This window comes from Neoarius graeffei, chromosome 9, assembly GCF_027579695.1.
Source record: "Neoarius graeffei isolate fNeoGra1 chromosome 9, fNeoGra1.pri, whole genome shotgun sequence".
In the NCBI taxonomy this organism is placed as follows: Eukaryota; Metazoa; Chordata; class Actinopteri; order Siluriformes; family Ariidae; genus Neoarius; species Neoarius graeffei.
Window position 1 is genome coordinate 25,512,434 of NC_083577.1, and position 14,510 is coordinate 25,526,943.

Sequence of the window (14,510 nt, forward strand, 5' to 3'; positions counted from 1 at the left end):
TTCCAACTTTATTGGCATCATAACCGCATTACAATAAGTAGCCATACTGTGTGAATTTATCCAATTTTTGATGGATGAAGCAAGACCAAATAAATAGCTTGTGTTATCATATAAATCTACAATATAAAATCATATTTGCCAATCCCTTTATCAAGTGAAAATTTAATTTAAATTCATCCTTGCTTTAAAAGGGCATATGAAAGAGGGTTAAGATAACACTTAACCTTTAGTGTGCAACAATTCACTTTCCTGTGGTTGGATATTCACACCATATGCAAATCAGTATGTTACTATGTCAGTATAAAGCCTACCAGTGTAACCAGCGTAACTGTACTATCATCCAAGCCAATTTTGTATGACCACACAACACATCTTTTCTTCAGTTTAACAAAGAAACTCCACTGTCTAAACGCAACCTTTATTACAACCAAAATCCCAGCCTGAGTGATCAGATGCACTGCCTGGTGTTTGTCGCACCAGCTGACAAGATTTTGATGATGAACAAAGATTTTATTGGAAAACTGAAGCATGTCAGAGATGCAGCAAGCAGAATGGGTGAGTCAGTTCATCAGCTCAATAATATTAGTTTATCCTTGTCAGACACAGTTACATTTTATTTTTATTCTGTGCTCTCAGGGTAACTTGCTATTTTTGTGGCCAAGAACAAACAAGGATGGGTATGATAGCACAACAACAAAGTGTGAGGCAATCGAAATCCACTACTGCAATAGACCTTCTATTGGAAACATGAGGCCTACATTATATTTTAAAATTAAGCCTTAACAGTGCTTTCCCTCTTTCGTATAATCCAGAGTTGTGGATAAACAATTTGCCATCCGACTTCAACATGACTAGGCTTCTTCAACCAACCCCCAACAAAATGCAAGGAAATACAAAATGACTAAATGTGAATTTTATTATTAACAGAATAAACATGTCTGTTGTGTTGTGGTTTTTTTTGTCTATCTTGTCTTTCCACCATAGACCCTGCCAATGATGAAATATGCAAAGTATTTTTTTAAAGAGAGGAGATGGTTTAATTGACTGGGTATGCAGTGACATGCTTAACATCACTTAATGTTACCATTTTAAGTTTAAAGATTTAAATTTTGTCTTGAAAGAGTGTCCAAATCTTAAGTAAGCACCTGAAGAGGAATTTAATTGCTTTGTTGGGGTGGTGGTTTCAACCATGATGTCAGAAATAACACCAGCAATCCGAATTTGGGGCAGCCTCCAAACATGGCCGCCATGGACTATAACTCCCAAGCACTGCAGCACTTTCCCTCTCCTGAATTCTAATCATCACTACAGCTATTCAAGAGACTCAGTCACAAACACCTAGTGTGAAGTATCACTCATTGTATCCATACCGGATCATACCGAGCCATTTATCCCGAGTTATTGACTCTCCATGACTTTGACCCTGTTTTCTGTTAATCCCTGACTCTGAACTTTCACCTTATCTCTGACACACTGTCTGTACGACCCCCTTCTCAACACTAACCTTGTTATTAGTTTCACAATTTGGAATTGGCTCCCAGTTTGTGATGCACTCGCTCTCCCCTGTGACTGCATCTGTAAGTGCCTGCACCCTGACACATGAGTCAGCTGTGTTATCGTGCTAGGCCCTGTACAGTTGTAAAGTTTCCTTACTTTAGTGAGATAGCTTTCTGCAAACTATGGTTGCAAAAACCATGCTTGCAACCATTGATTGGGTACCCAATCAATTAAACCATCTCATCTCTTTAAAAAATACTTTGCATATTTGACCATTGGCAGGGGCTTTGATGGAAAGACAAGATAGACAAAAAAAAAAAAAAAACGCACACACACACACAGCAACAGACATGTTAAATATGTTTTAAAACTCAAATCATTGAGACAGGAGTTTAAAAACACCTTCCTTAGTGACTAGCTTGAAATCAAATCAAGCAGGTTTAAGTCATGTGAGGTTCAACAATTTTAAAGAATGTTGGGAGGACTTTATCATCAGTGACTGTCATTCAATTTCTGTTTTTAAGATTATAACTCTGTTATTCAGCTTAAACAATGTTATTCATGTAACTACTAAGAACTATTCAGCAACTACAATAAAACTGATGGAAAAGGGATGCAATTAGGACAACGATAACTGTACACTCACCATCCACTTTAATAGGTACACCTGCACATCCATGCAGCTATCTAATCAGTCAATCATGTGGAAGCATCAGTACAATGCTAAATAAATAAATAAAAATAAATCATATACAGGTCAAGAGATTCAGTTAATGTTAATGTCAAACATCAGAATGGGGGAAAAATTGGATCTCTGTGACTGAAACCATGGAATAGTTGTTGGTGCCAGATGGACTGGTTTGAGTATTTCAGAGGCTGCTGATTTCCTGGGATTTTTGCACACAATAGTCATACAGAGTTCACAGACAGTGGTGTGGAAAACTAAAAAAAAAATCAGTGGGCAACAGTTTTGTGGGTGGAAAAGCCTTGTTGAAAAAAGGTCAAAGGAAAATGCCCAGATTGGTTCAAGTTTCTAGGAAGGAAAAATTATCTCAAATAATCACTTATTACAACCATGGTGAGCAGAAAAGCATATCAGCATGCTTAAAGCATTGATCTTGAGGTGGTTGGGCTACAACAGCAGAAAACCACACTGGGTTCCACTCTGTTATCATGAACACTGACTCAATGAAACTGAAAAGTTGAAAATTGGGAGGGGGAATCCCCTGGTCTTTTCAGTCATCAACTGTCCAGCTTTAATGAGTTTGTATCCATGATAGCCTCAGATTGTTCTTACCTACAATCTGAGATGCTTTTGGGGATGATGGGACAGGTATCAAAGTAAAATTTTGAAGCAGATGCAGGGTGAGAATTGACCTCAGCAGGGGCGATTCTAGCATCTGATCTTTGGGGGTGCTTAGCCCCCAGAGCTGACAGAGGCACCTGGCTTGAACGACAGTGTTTCCACGTTTATTCCGCATTTAGACTAGACTTAACTAGACAAGAAGACTAGACTAGACAAGACTAGACTTATGCAATGTTTTAACAGAAGCTGACCCAATAAACTATGATATCTACACATTTACAACCACTGACACAAATATTTACGTTATATTTTTAACTAGGGCGGCACGGTGGTGTAGTGGTTAGCGCTGTCGCCTCACAGCAAGAAGGTCCTGGGTTCGAGCCCTGGGGCCGGCGAGGGCCTTTCTGTGTGGAGTTTGCATGTTCTCCCCGTGTCCGCGTGGGTTTCCTCCGGGTGCTCCGGTTTCCCCCACAGTCCAAAGACATGCAGGTTAGGTTAACTGGTGACTCTAAATTGACTGTAGGTGTGAATGGTTGTCTGTGTCTATGTGTCAGCCCTGTGATGACCTGGCGACTTGTCCAGGGTGTACCCTGCCTTTCGCCCATAGTCAGCTGGGATAGGCTCCAGCTTGCCTGCGACCCTGTAGAAGGATAAAGCGGCTAGAGATAATGAGATGAGATGAGATATTTTTAACTAAACAATGCAGTAGCATTTGTAATGTTGGAGCTATTCATTTTTAACAGTGGTAATTGTTAATGTGTTTACAGTTGTTTACAACAATGAATGAATGAATGAATGAATTAATTAATTAATTAATTAACATTAAATAAAATTGACTAACACACGGTGGTCTAGCACCGTAGCACTTGTACAGCTCTGCACAAAAGTATCTCGATATGGATGATAAATGTCGTTTTTATCATTCTGTTCATAGACCAGGGAACATCAATATTGCATTATGCATATTATTGTGTTGTGTTTAACAATTGTAACTCCAGTCCGTACCTTCATATCTCGCTGTGCCAGTAAGACTCAGGTGCTACTTCGAGTTCCTCATCGGCGTGGAATCCAGTTAAAAAAAACAGCATGTCATAGCAAGCACTCGCGCAGACAGGCAACCCAATCAGAGGGGATGCAAGGAGGAGAGGTATTTTACTGGTCATAGAACTATCACGTAACAGGTGAATTCAAGAACACACACACGCCCACGCTCACTGCGGCGCAATGAATTAAATAAGTGCCCTTGCGCACTGCGCAATGATTGCGCAGTGCGCAAGGGCACTTATTTCTGAAAATTACGTCCAAAAGCAGTGTTTTTGAGGGTGCTGAGCTAGGGGGTGCTGAGCTCGTTTTTGGGGGTGCTTGAGCACCCCCAAAAATAGGCTAAACATGCCCCTGCCTGTTCCTGATTAGAGCTCAGTCACAGTGAAACTATCCATTGTCCAACAAGCTCATGGAAACTATCTTGAATATTTCCATAAAATGTGCTAGTAAACAATCCCACATTATTTTTAAAAAAGCAAATTAAAAATAACCACTGGATAAAAACCCATCTATCTTATGGAAATAAAGATACAAATTTCATTGTCTGGTGGTTGTATTTTTGAGAGATGAATGGTCAAAGCCATCAAAAATCACTTTGAGGCATTTGCTAAATATGGGGCTCTACTTCACACATGCAAAGGAACTCTACTATAACCTATCAACAACTTTGAATCTTGTCATGACAATTACCAATTAAGCATGATAAGTGTATGGCATCATTGTCAGTCCACTGAAATACAATTTAAAATACTAAACATTAATTCGAAAGGACTTTACACTTGACTTATTCTATAGGCTACCATTTAACCCTTTGGTGACTGACCCCTTGAAAATGGTTCCTCCAGGAACGATGACGTTTCAGTTGTCAAGACAACGGAAAAACTAAAATACAAGAGCATTTTGTTTTGTGCACAAGAGCATTGTGACGTATCTTTCTGTTTTTGTATTTTAGTTTTTCCATTGTCTTGACAACTGAAACGTCATTGTTCCTGGAGGAACCATTTTCAAGGGGTCAGTCACCAAAGGGTTTTAATGATGTTTTAGAATAACCCCATAAAAGCAGCTGAGAGTCAAACAGGTCATCCAGTATTCAGTCTATCTGCTCATTCATGAGTGGTTTTAGATATACCTTTCTTCAACTGTGTTTAATACAGTGGGTGTGTTTCGCGTAGCAAAAAGTGAACAGAAGAGCCAATATCATTACTCTGGGTTCCCAGGTTTCAGGAAACGAAAATCTTACATCTACCAAATCAACTCCAAATCTAAATTACATTTCATAATCCACTCAAGTGATCTGAAAAATAGCCCAAATGACCACTTGGCCATTGGTAAAGGACATACATTTAGAGGTACAGTCTGCACTTACAATTTGTTTGCACATAGTTGTTAGACATAATTCAGATGATTTGCTTTAAAACAAGATCTTGCCACAGCCACAGAGTTTGGCAGCCCTCTTTATGTCCTCCCCCAAGTATGGAGCAGAGAAATTTCTGCTATATTGTTAACTTGGGTGCAGTAATACCTAAATGGAAGGTAATTGTGCAACATCTCATCTCATTATCTCTAGCCACTTTATCCTGTTCTACACGGTCGCAGGCAAGCTGGAGCCTATCCCAGCTGACTACGGGCAAAAGGCGGGGTACACCCTGGACAAGTCGCCAGGTCATCACAGGGCTGACACATAGACACAGACAACCATTCACACTCACATTCACACCTACGGTCAATTTAGAGTCACCTGTTAACCTAACCTGCATGTCTTTGGACTGTGGGGGAAACCGGAGCACCCGGAGGAACCCACACGGACACGGGGAGAACATGCAAACTCCACACAGAAAGGCCCTCGCTGGCCACGGGGCTCGAACCCGGACCTTCTTGCTGTGAGGCGACAGCGCTAACCACTACACCACCGTGCCGCCCTAATTGTGCAACATCTAGAAATGCAATAAAATGAAATGAACATTTATCAGATCAATGTATAATATAAATAACCTATCCTCAGTGTCACCCAGGACAATTATAAAACAGCAGAATAGCAAAAATGAGAACATGAAATGTTAGGAATGGGTTACTGTGCACTGCATATTCATGTGAAAGGAAATCAGATTCTCAAAGGAAGTGGGAAATCATGACATCAAAAAGCAGTTTCAGAATGCACATGCTCTTTTTCCTGTCCTTTTTAGCCCATCAGTTCAGTGAAATAGTTTAATCATGATTAAGATAGCAAATCACAAGCAGAGAGAGAGAGAGAGAGAGAAAATACTGCACAAGCCGATCACAAAGTAAACATTTCATTGTTCATTTAAATATGCATGAAGAATGTTCCAGAATACATGATAAATCAAACAAGCTCTAACAAAAGATATAGAGCATGAAAAGACAATATTTGTTTTTCTTTCTATTTCTCAGAAATAGCCCTCCCATTTCTCAGAAATAGCACACAAGCATACAGCAGCAAAAATGAAAGTCAAACGAGCACTCAACAGGAGCAGGAGCTGAGTTGCACACACACAGCAGCAGACAGAGAAAGCACACAGACCTCAACTTTCACTCTAAGCTTCACACAAGGTAAGTGCTCTTGATTTAGACATTTCATGCATTATATATAAACAAGAACTATACTAGTGCATCTCAAATAATTAGAATATCATGAAAATTTCTTTTTTTCTTAATTTAATTAAAAAAGGAAAACTTTCATATAGTCTATGTTCATTATACATAAAATTAAATATTTCAAGCCTTTTTTGTTTTAATTTTGATGGTTATGGCTTATAGCTCATGAAAAAAAGTGTTTTGTTGCATTCTTACAATACACTGAGATGCCAGTTTACAAGTTAGTGTATCATCATATCTATTAAACAGGCAGTACAGTGTAAACAAATACACTGTACATATAGTATGTGTCAGAATGCAGGCACTTAGATGTATTTACAGGAAAAAGCAGTGTATAAACAGTATAAAGCCAAATCGTGAAGCAGAAATCGTAGTCAGTTGGCGGGCAAAGGTTGGTCAATAGGCAAACGAACTGACGGAAACAAAACCAGGAAGAGTAAATGTAGGAAAGATAGCAAGATTAAATAAACGGGAAACCAGGCAGAGAGACCAAAGGCTCGTTATGGACTGGGAAAGCAGAACAATACTTCACAATAAAGCAGAGTCTGAGAGGGGTTTACATTTTCACCAGACCACAATGGAAATAAATGTTATACAAATTCTTGTGTTATCCGTGTACCTTAATGTACGCTATATTTATGTATTTTGTGCATTATTTTACTAAATAAAATCAATCAATCAGTCTATGTAGCATGGTAGTGATTAACGAAATGAGCAACGACGGAGTTCAATCCTCTGGAGACAGGGGGCACTGTGAATCTTGGTTGTTGTAGTCTTGGGCGGCCATGTTTGTAGTCTGGTTAGCGCTGTTGGTTTCAGCGCTCCTACTGACAGTATGTATGTATACCAAACCCAAAGTTGATTATTTTCCAATAATAAAACATCCCACATTGTTTTATTTCACGATAAGCCAAAGCAGTTTGCCAACAATTATAATAAAAACTGACATCATATGCTCATTAATTGCTCAAAAATGCTCATTAATACTAAAAAAAAGAAGACAAACCAAAATGTGTGTTTTTTTTTTTTTAATGTTGTGGACCATTCATGAAGAAAGAACAATTCTCCCCTCACCAACCTCTTTTTTTTCTGTCAATGTACAGTAGATAATACAAAAACGTACTTGTGGAACGTAGGAACAGAGCTGATTACAGTCCAGTTATTGCTTATTGTTGTCATGCATTCACCCAAAACTTGGTTCCCCAGGACAAATTGTGGCCTTTCGTAATTTATAATTTAATGCGATAAAAAAGGGAAAAAAAGGCAAGTATGTTTTATTTTCCTTTTCTCAAAAATAGCCCTCCACTGCACACAAACAGACAGCAGCAAAAGTGAAAGAAGAACGAGCACTCAACAGGAGCTGAGCTGTACACTCAGAACGGCAGACAGAGAAAGGCACACGGACCATCACACAAGGTAAGTGCTCTTTATTCAGAAACGTCATGTGTTATATATAAAAACACTAACACTATAACTATATTTTCTCTCTCTCTCTCTCTCTCTCTCTCTCTCATATGCCTACAAACAGACAAAACAGACACGCCCAAATAGTTCTACTGAATATTCTAAAACCTGCAAAACATGGGCCCACTGATTATATTGTTGCTACTCATTTTGAGATCACTGAATTCTCAGTCATAACTGCCATTTTTGACAGATACAACATGGTGCTATGCTATCCATCACTTTTACTTTCTGTTTATTTTTGCTGTGTTACCTTCTTGATTCTCTATATAGCTACAGTCTCTTGTACTAATAATGCAAATGACAAGATATTCTAATATATTTTTTCCTTCAATATAGATTCAAATATGGGATCCAGTCCAACCAAACCTGGTATGTAACACAATCTGACTTAATGAAGCCTTACAGTAATATTCAATGGGACAATAGTGCACTGGGCAGTGTTTCTGTGTCTACATGCATGTAAACATGTTTTCAATAATTTATTTTCAGTCAATCAGAAAAGGAACACTTCCATATTAAAGCCAATTCATCATTCAACAAAACAAAACCACCACCAGCAGCATCATCAACAACAAATTAAAAAAAAAAAAAATTGACAGTGACCCATGTACACAGTATGTGTCTGGTGCAGTCTTGCAGAATTATTCCTAATTTCTAGTTTTCTATGTTAGAACAGGCACATTTATTTAATAAACAATAAGCAATTACTGGACGAGGTTGAACAAAATATTGTTGTGATTTGTTAGTGGCAAGCAAGCAATTAATTATTTGCTGATGCTGAAGGCATTGCCTGCGAGACACTACCAAATCACAATATTTTGTGAAAGCCGAGTTCAACTATTATCATTCAAATTATACATTTTTTGAAATACTGATTTTTAAAGTTCATGTGACAAGTCAAATGATAAAACAGAAAGCAAGCCATGTTGAAAAAAGTGCGAAGTAACTGCATGAGTGTCACTGATGACGCAAGTTTGTGGCAGCCTTTGAACATGGCCTCCACACACTACACCTCCCAAGCGCCACAGCGCCCTCCCTCTCCCGAGTTCTGACTGAGGACACACTTGATCCAAATCCCCAGTAATCATCACACCTTATTTAAGGACTGCAGTCACAAACATACAACACGATAAATTATCGAAATCAGAAGGGAAAAGCATAGTATATACGTAGAAAGATGAACCAACAGTGGCAACGTCAGTGAGATAATGAAACAAAAGGGAGACATTTGTATGCTATTAAAGAGAAAGTAGGTGAAGTATCAAGCAGTAAGGAAACAGGAAGGAGAGAGCAGGTAATAATGAACACTCTGAGTATTGGGCACAGCAACCTAAACACCACACTTCACATTCTAGGAAAGCATCCAACAGGCCTTTGTGATCATTGCCAGGAAAGGAAAACAGCAGAACATGTTTGCACATCATGTAGGAAGTATTCACAACCCAGCCAAGAAATGATGAATGAATTAAGGGAGGTAGGAAGAGTAGGAAATAGCATTAAAATTATATTGCAATGTGGAGACAGTGTGCAAGCTAAACGAGAGCTATTTAGGTCCCTCAGGGTTACAGGACGAGACAAACGGATTTAAATTAATAAAACTGAGGGAGGCTGCATTATAATGCAAATAAGAAGGAAAACAGGACTGCAATAGAAACTTGACAACCATGACAAATAGGAACTATTCCAAAACAGAAGGTGGAGTAGTGCAACACCCAGGATGCAAGCTGCTGTAAAAACCCGAAGAAGAAGAAGAATACTTGACGTGAAGTATCATTCTCTGTCCCCTGTACCTGATCATATCAAGTCATTTGTTATTCTGCTTGACTTGAGTGATATTGACCCATTTTACAATTATTTTCGGACTCTGAGACTGTTGTTTACCTCAGACACTTTGTTTTCACATCGACCGACCTTTGGCACAAACCTGACTCTGATTCTTGCCTCACATCTTGGAGTTGATTACTAATTTGCGACACGTCTGCTATTGCGTCCATCAGTTCCTGCACATGCTGACAATGAGCAGACCATTATTTGTAGGCAGTTATTTGCAGTTCGCTCAGCCAATCAAAATGGTGTAAAAATAATTTGAATGATAACATTTATTAAGAGTTTTTAAACACCGGTATTGGACTCCTGGGTTTTGCACATTGCATTTCTGGACAATCCTATGCACTTTTGACTGGTTGAAAGATAATGTACATGCATAAGTGTATGTTTGTTTTCCTATCATTTTAAGCAGTTTAAAAATATGAATGATACAATTATGAAATATGACAAATATGAAAAGATGACATTAAGCACCCTATTTGTTGAGGATTGGGATATTGGTTTGACAAGTCCATGAGCTATGATATGAACAACATGGCATGACCAGGCAGATAAACATGAACCTATGAACTTAACCATTCAATGTCTCCTTGTAATTCTTTTTCTGATCTGTCTAACAGAATTTGTCACAGTTCTGGCTGAAAAAGATGTTGAAATTGGAGATTGTGTTACTCTTCGATGTGAGGCAAACACAGAAGATGTAACAGCATCATGGGAAAAGGACGGCTACAAATTGGCTTGTGTGGAGGGCAAGCATGTTGTGAGAAAAATTGGTGCAAAATGTGTCTTGGAAATTGTAAATGCTCAGGCCACTGATGAAGGGAAATACACCATAAACCTAAGCAACACTGGAGGTTCTGCATCATGCTCTGCCCTTGTCAGAGTCAGTAAGTACTATTACAACCATTACTTGAAATAATATCAGTTAAGTAGAGAAATGCTAATAATAACTATTCCTCATCATAGAAATAAGCACAAACAGATGTTTTTATTATTTTGAAAATATATTACAAAAATAGGGCATAAATCTAATCACATTTCTGCAACACTTCAAATGTGCATCACCTGGAAAAATGGGACTATACTATTACTATAATAGTATACATATAACAATAATATAAACCATACTAATAGCATGCTAATGTGATTTATTCCTTAGAAATTAAAGAATGGAGGACAGTACAATGGAGGTAAGTTCACAAACATCCTTATGTATAATGTGATGTATAATTATCCTTTAATCTTGATTTATTTCTTATAAAATGGCACATATGCACTGAGTTGCTAGTTATTGCTGCAAAATTTATAACAAATACAGTATAAAACTAGAAATATAAGCTGCTGCAATCACACTTTTTCTTTTCTTAGTCAAGACAAAAGGTTGAATTCCCTCAAGACATTTAAAGTTTGTAATGAAGTCCAAAAGCTCCACTTCCTCCTTTATGGACCAGTTGGAGCAGGAAAGTCCAGCACCATAAACACCATCAGATCCATTTTTGAAGGACGTCAGTTTGTCAACTGTCTGGCTGCTGCAGACGCTAATACGAGTCACACTCTAAAAGTGAGTTCATATTATGCAGTCCAAAGTTTGTGACTTCTTTTTGTCTAGTATGCATGACACAGCTAGCTAGGTAAACACTGATGAACCTCTTTTTCTGTGGTACTTTCAGTATGAGCAATTTACATTTGAAAATGAGGAAGGATCATTCCCTTTTACCTTCAGTGATATAATGGGTGCAGAAGCAGGAGGTGGAGTCCACACTGAAGATGTCATCCTTGCTTTAAAAGGTCATATGAAAGAGGGTTACCTGGTAAGATAACACTTAACCTTAGTGTGCAACAATTCACATTTCTGTGGTTGGCTATTATCGAGCCTAATCACACCATATGTAAATCAGTATGCAAGTATAATGTCATTATAAAGCCTACCAATGTAACCAGTGTAAGCAGATCGTCATCCAAGCCAGTTTTGCATGACCACCCAAACACTTTTTTGTTTTGTATTTCTTTAGTTTAACTCTGCAGCACCACTGTCTGAAAGCAATCTTTACTACAACCAAAATCCCAGCCTGAGTGATCAGATGCACTGCCTGGTGTTTATCACACCAGGTGACAGGCTTTCGATGATGGACAAAGATTTACTTCAAAAATTTAAGCGTGTCAGAGAAACAGCAAGCAGAATGGGTGAGTCAGTTCATCAGCTCAATAATATTAGTTTATCCTTGTCAGGCACAGTTACATTTTATTTTTATTCAGTGCTCTCAGGGTAAATTGTTCTTTTTGTGTCCAAAAATGAACATGGATGGGTATGGTAGCGCAACAGGAAAGTGTGAGGCAATCAAAATCCTCTGGTGCAATAGACCTTCTGTTGGAAACATGAGGCCAAAGTTATATTTTAAAATTAAGCCTTAACAGTACATTACTTTCATATAATTCAGATTTGTGGATCAACAATTTGTCATCCGACTTCAACATGAGCAGGCTAATTCAATCAACCACCAACAAAATGCATGGAAATACAAAATGATTTTGAATTTCATTATTAACAGAATAAATACATTTGTTGCTTTATTATGTGTTTTATCTTTCCCCCATAGACCCTGCTTATGGGGAAATGTGCAAAGTATTTGTTAAAGAGATGAGATGATTTAATTGCTTGGATATTGCTGCAACATGCTTTGCACCACTTAATGATATCATTTTAAGTGACCCTCCTTTTACAATTACAAAAACTTTTCTTTCGATTATTGCCTTCATTGATGGTCATGAAAATAGCAAGAAATTATACAATTATGCCAAATGAAGAGCATCCAACACACAGTGACTTCTGCTTTATGGTTCTGCTTTTTTTTTTTTTATCTGTAATCTAGCATCTTACAGATTTAAATTTTGTCTTGAAAGAGTGTCCAAAAATTAAGTAAGCAACTAAAAAGGAATTGAATTGCTTTTTGGGGTGTTTGAAGCCATGAGTTTGTGTTATTGTGCTAGACCCTGTACATTAGGAAAGGTTTCTTACTTCAATGAGACACCTTTTTGCAAGTATTGTTGGGATCAGATCATGAGAGGTGGGGTATACACTGGGTAGATCACCAATCCATGACAGAACTAACACAGAGATGAACAACCATTCACACTCATGGGCAATTTGGAGTAGGCAGTTGACATATTCTGCAAAAATCCACCACACTGCGAGGATTTACAATAAAATGAGTGAGTTTTTAATCTGTGTGCTGCCTGCTTATGTTACAGGCATGCCTCAAGTGGTTTTCATGACAAGAGTCGACCGCGCATGTCAATTGACGAAGGAGAACTTGAGAAATATCTACAAAAGCAAAAAGATCAACCAAAAAGTGAGTTATTTTGCTAGCATGAAATTGTATTGTCATCATTGCAGAGATTCCCAACTACAATTTTGAAAGTAACAAATTAATGAAATTGTGTATATTTGTGTGTATCCAGATGGATGAATGCAGTAATTTACTACATGTGCCTGTGAACTGTATCTTCCCTGTCTTGAACTATCACGAGGAGACCCATATGAATGAGGACATAAACTGCCTGATGCTGGATGCTTTAATACAGATTATCAACTGGGCAAATGATTATGTGGTCAAAAGTTCCAAAAACCAAATTTCACATCAACAACCAAAATGTGAATAAAGAGATTTCACACAAAACATGAAAAGCAGAATGACAAATAGTTCTGCATATCTGATGGCTAATTGCTATTCAAATTCACTGAATTCTTAATCTAGTTTAATCATGCAACACATTTTAAAGCATGAAACTTACAGTATATTCGTGTTCTTATCCAGATTTTAAAATGGCATAGAATAGAATAGAATGCCTTTATTGTCACTACACAAATGTACAATGAAATTTAGTTCATCTTAAGAGAGCAAAGCCGCTGCGTACATGTACGCCACCACTCCTGAGCAGTTCAGCCCAAGGCTGCCCCATGTTAACCTAACTGCAGGTCTTTGAAATGAGTTTAATGATACAAATATACAGATAGCATGCATCCTTTATATTTTGTTTCAAAATCTGAACATTGATTGTTAATATTAGATTTCATTTTCCTTCTTTAGTGTATGAAAGGGTTTGAATTTCTGAGTATTACGGAACTGATTCAGTGTGCATAATTAGTACAGACTTAATAATTTAAAATTCTGGTTAGAAGGGATATTTGATATGGAGCTACAAAGGAACTGTACACATTGCTATAATTATTATACACAAGATAATTTATGATAAGCTCATTTCAGCTAGTTGTATTGATCATGCTTTTTCTGATCACAGATCTGATGTATTATTCTTTAATATCTAAATAAAATGATAAAATGAACCTGGATAAGACATTACAAAATGTCTTAGCTTAAACAATACAATGGATGAAGTAAACTCATTCCCTGCTCCAGGTCCTACAGCAGATGTACATGTAAATTGAATGAAATTAAATGGCTGTGACAGTGTGTTACTGAAATAAAATGTGAATGAGTGTGTTACTGAAATAAAGCTGTTTCTATCAAAATTCAAGGACACTTGCAATTAATTGAAATATATTAAAGGCATATGTGATAACTATGCTGAAAAGCGAGGGGTGAGCTTGTGTGGGAAGAAAGAGGCGGGGCACCCCCATTGGCTTGGCATGAGAATCTCTGCATTCTTGTCTTAATGTCTTTACCCCTCTTGAGTGAAAAAAAGCTTTACTCTTAAGTTTATGTCTCCTTACATTTTTAGATTTTACTCACAACTT

At 37.7% G+C, this 14,510-nt stretch overlaps 1 protein-coding gene across 1 annotated transcript; it reads left to right on the forward strand.

The window, feature by feature from the left end:
• Nucleotides 1-6,325: 6,325 nt before the first annotated feature.
• LOC132891551 (interferon-induced protein 44-like) lies at nucleotides 6,326-14,290 on the forward strand. The gene is made up of 10 exons (XM_060929236.1): nucleotides 6,326-6,415; nucleotides 7,759-7,876; nucleotides 8,264-8,296; nucleotides 10,375-10,641; nucleotides 10,914-10,944; nucleotides 11,123-11,315; nucleotides 11,425-11,565; nucleotides 11,767-11,938; nucleotides 13,004-13,104; nucleotides 13,214-14,290. Exons 3-10 carry the CDS (start codon nucleotides 8,272-8,274, stop codon nucleotides 13,412-13,414), a joined length of 1,131 nt encoding a protein of 376 aa, XP_060785219.1. The 5' UTR covers nucleotides 6,326-6,415; nucleotides 7,759-7,876; nucleotides 8,264-8,271; the 3' UTR covers nucleotides 13,415-14,290.
• Nucleotides 14,291-14,510: the final 220 nt, after the last annotated feature.

Bases quoted from the DNA above. Each gene is read 5' to 3' on its own strand.
- LOC132891551 (XM_060929236.1), top strand. From the start codon at position 8,272: ATGGGATCCAGTCCAACCAAACCTG. The intron at 10,945-11,122 runs GTAAGTTCACAA...TTCTTTTCTTAG, and splicing joins TGGAGGACAGTACAATGGAG to TCAAGACAAAAGGTTGAATT. The intron at 11,316-11,424 runs GTGAGTTCATAT...TGGTACTTTCAG, and splicing joins ATACGAGTCACACTCTAAAA to TATGAGCAATTTACATTTGA.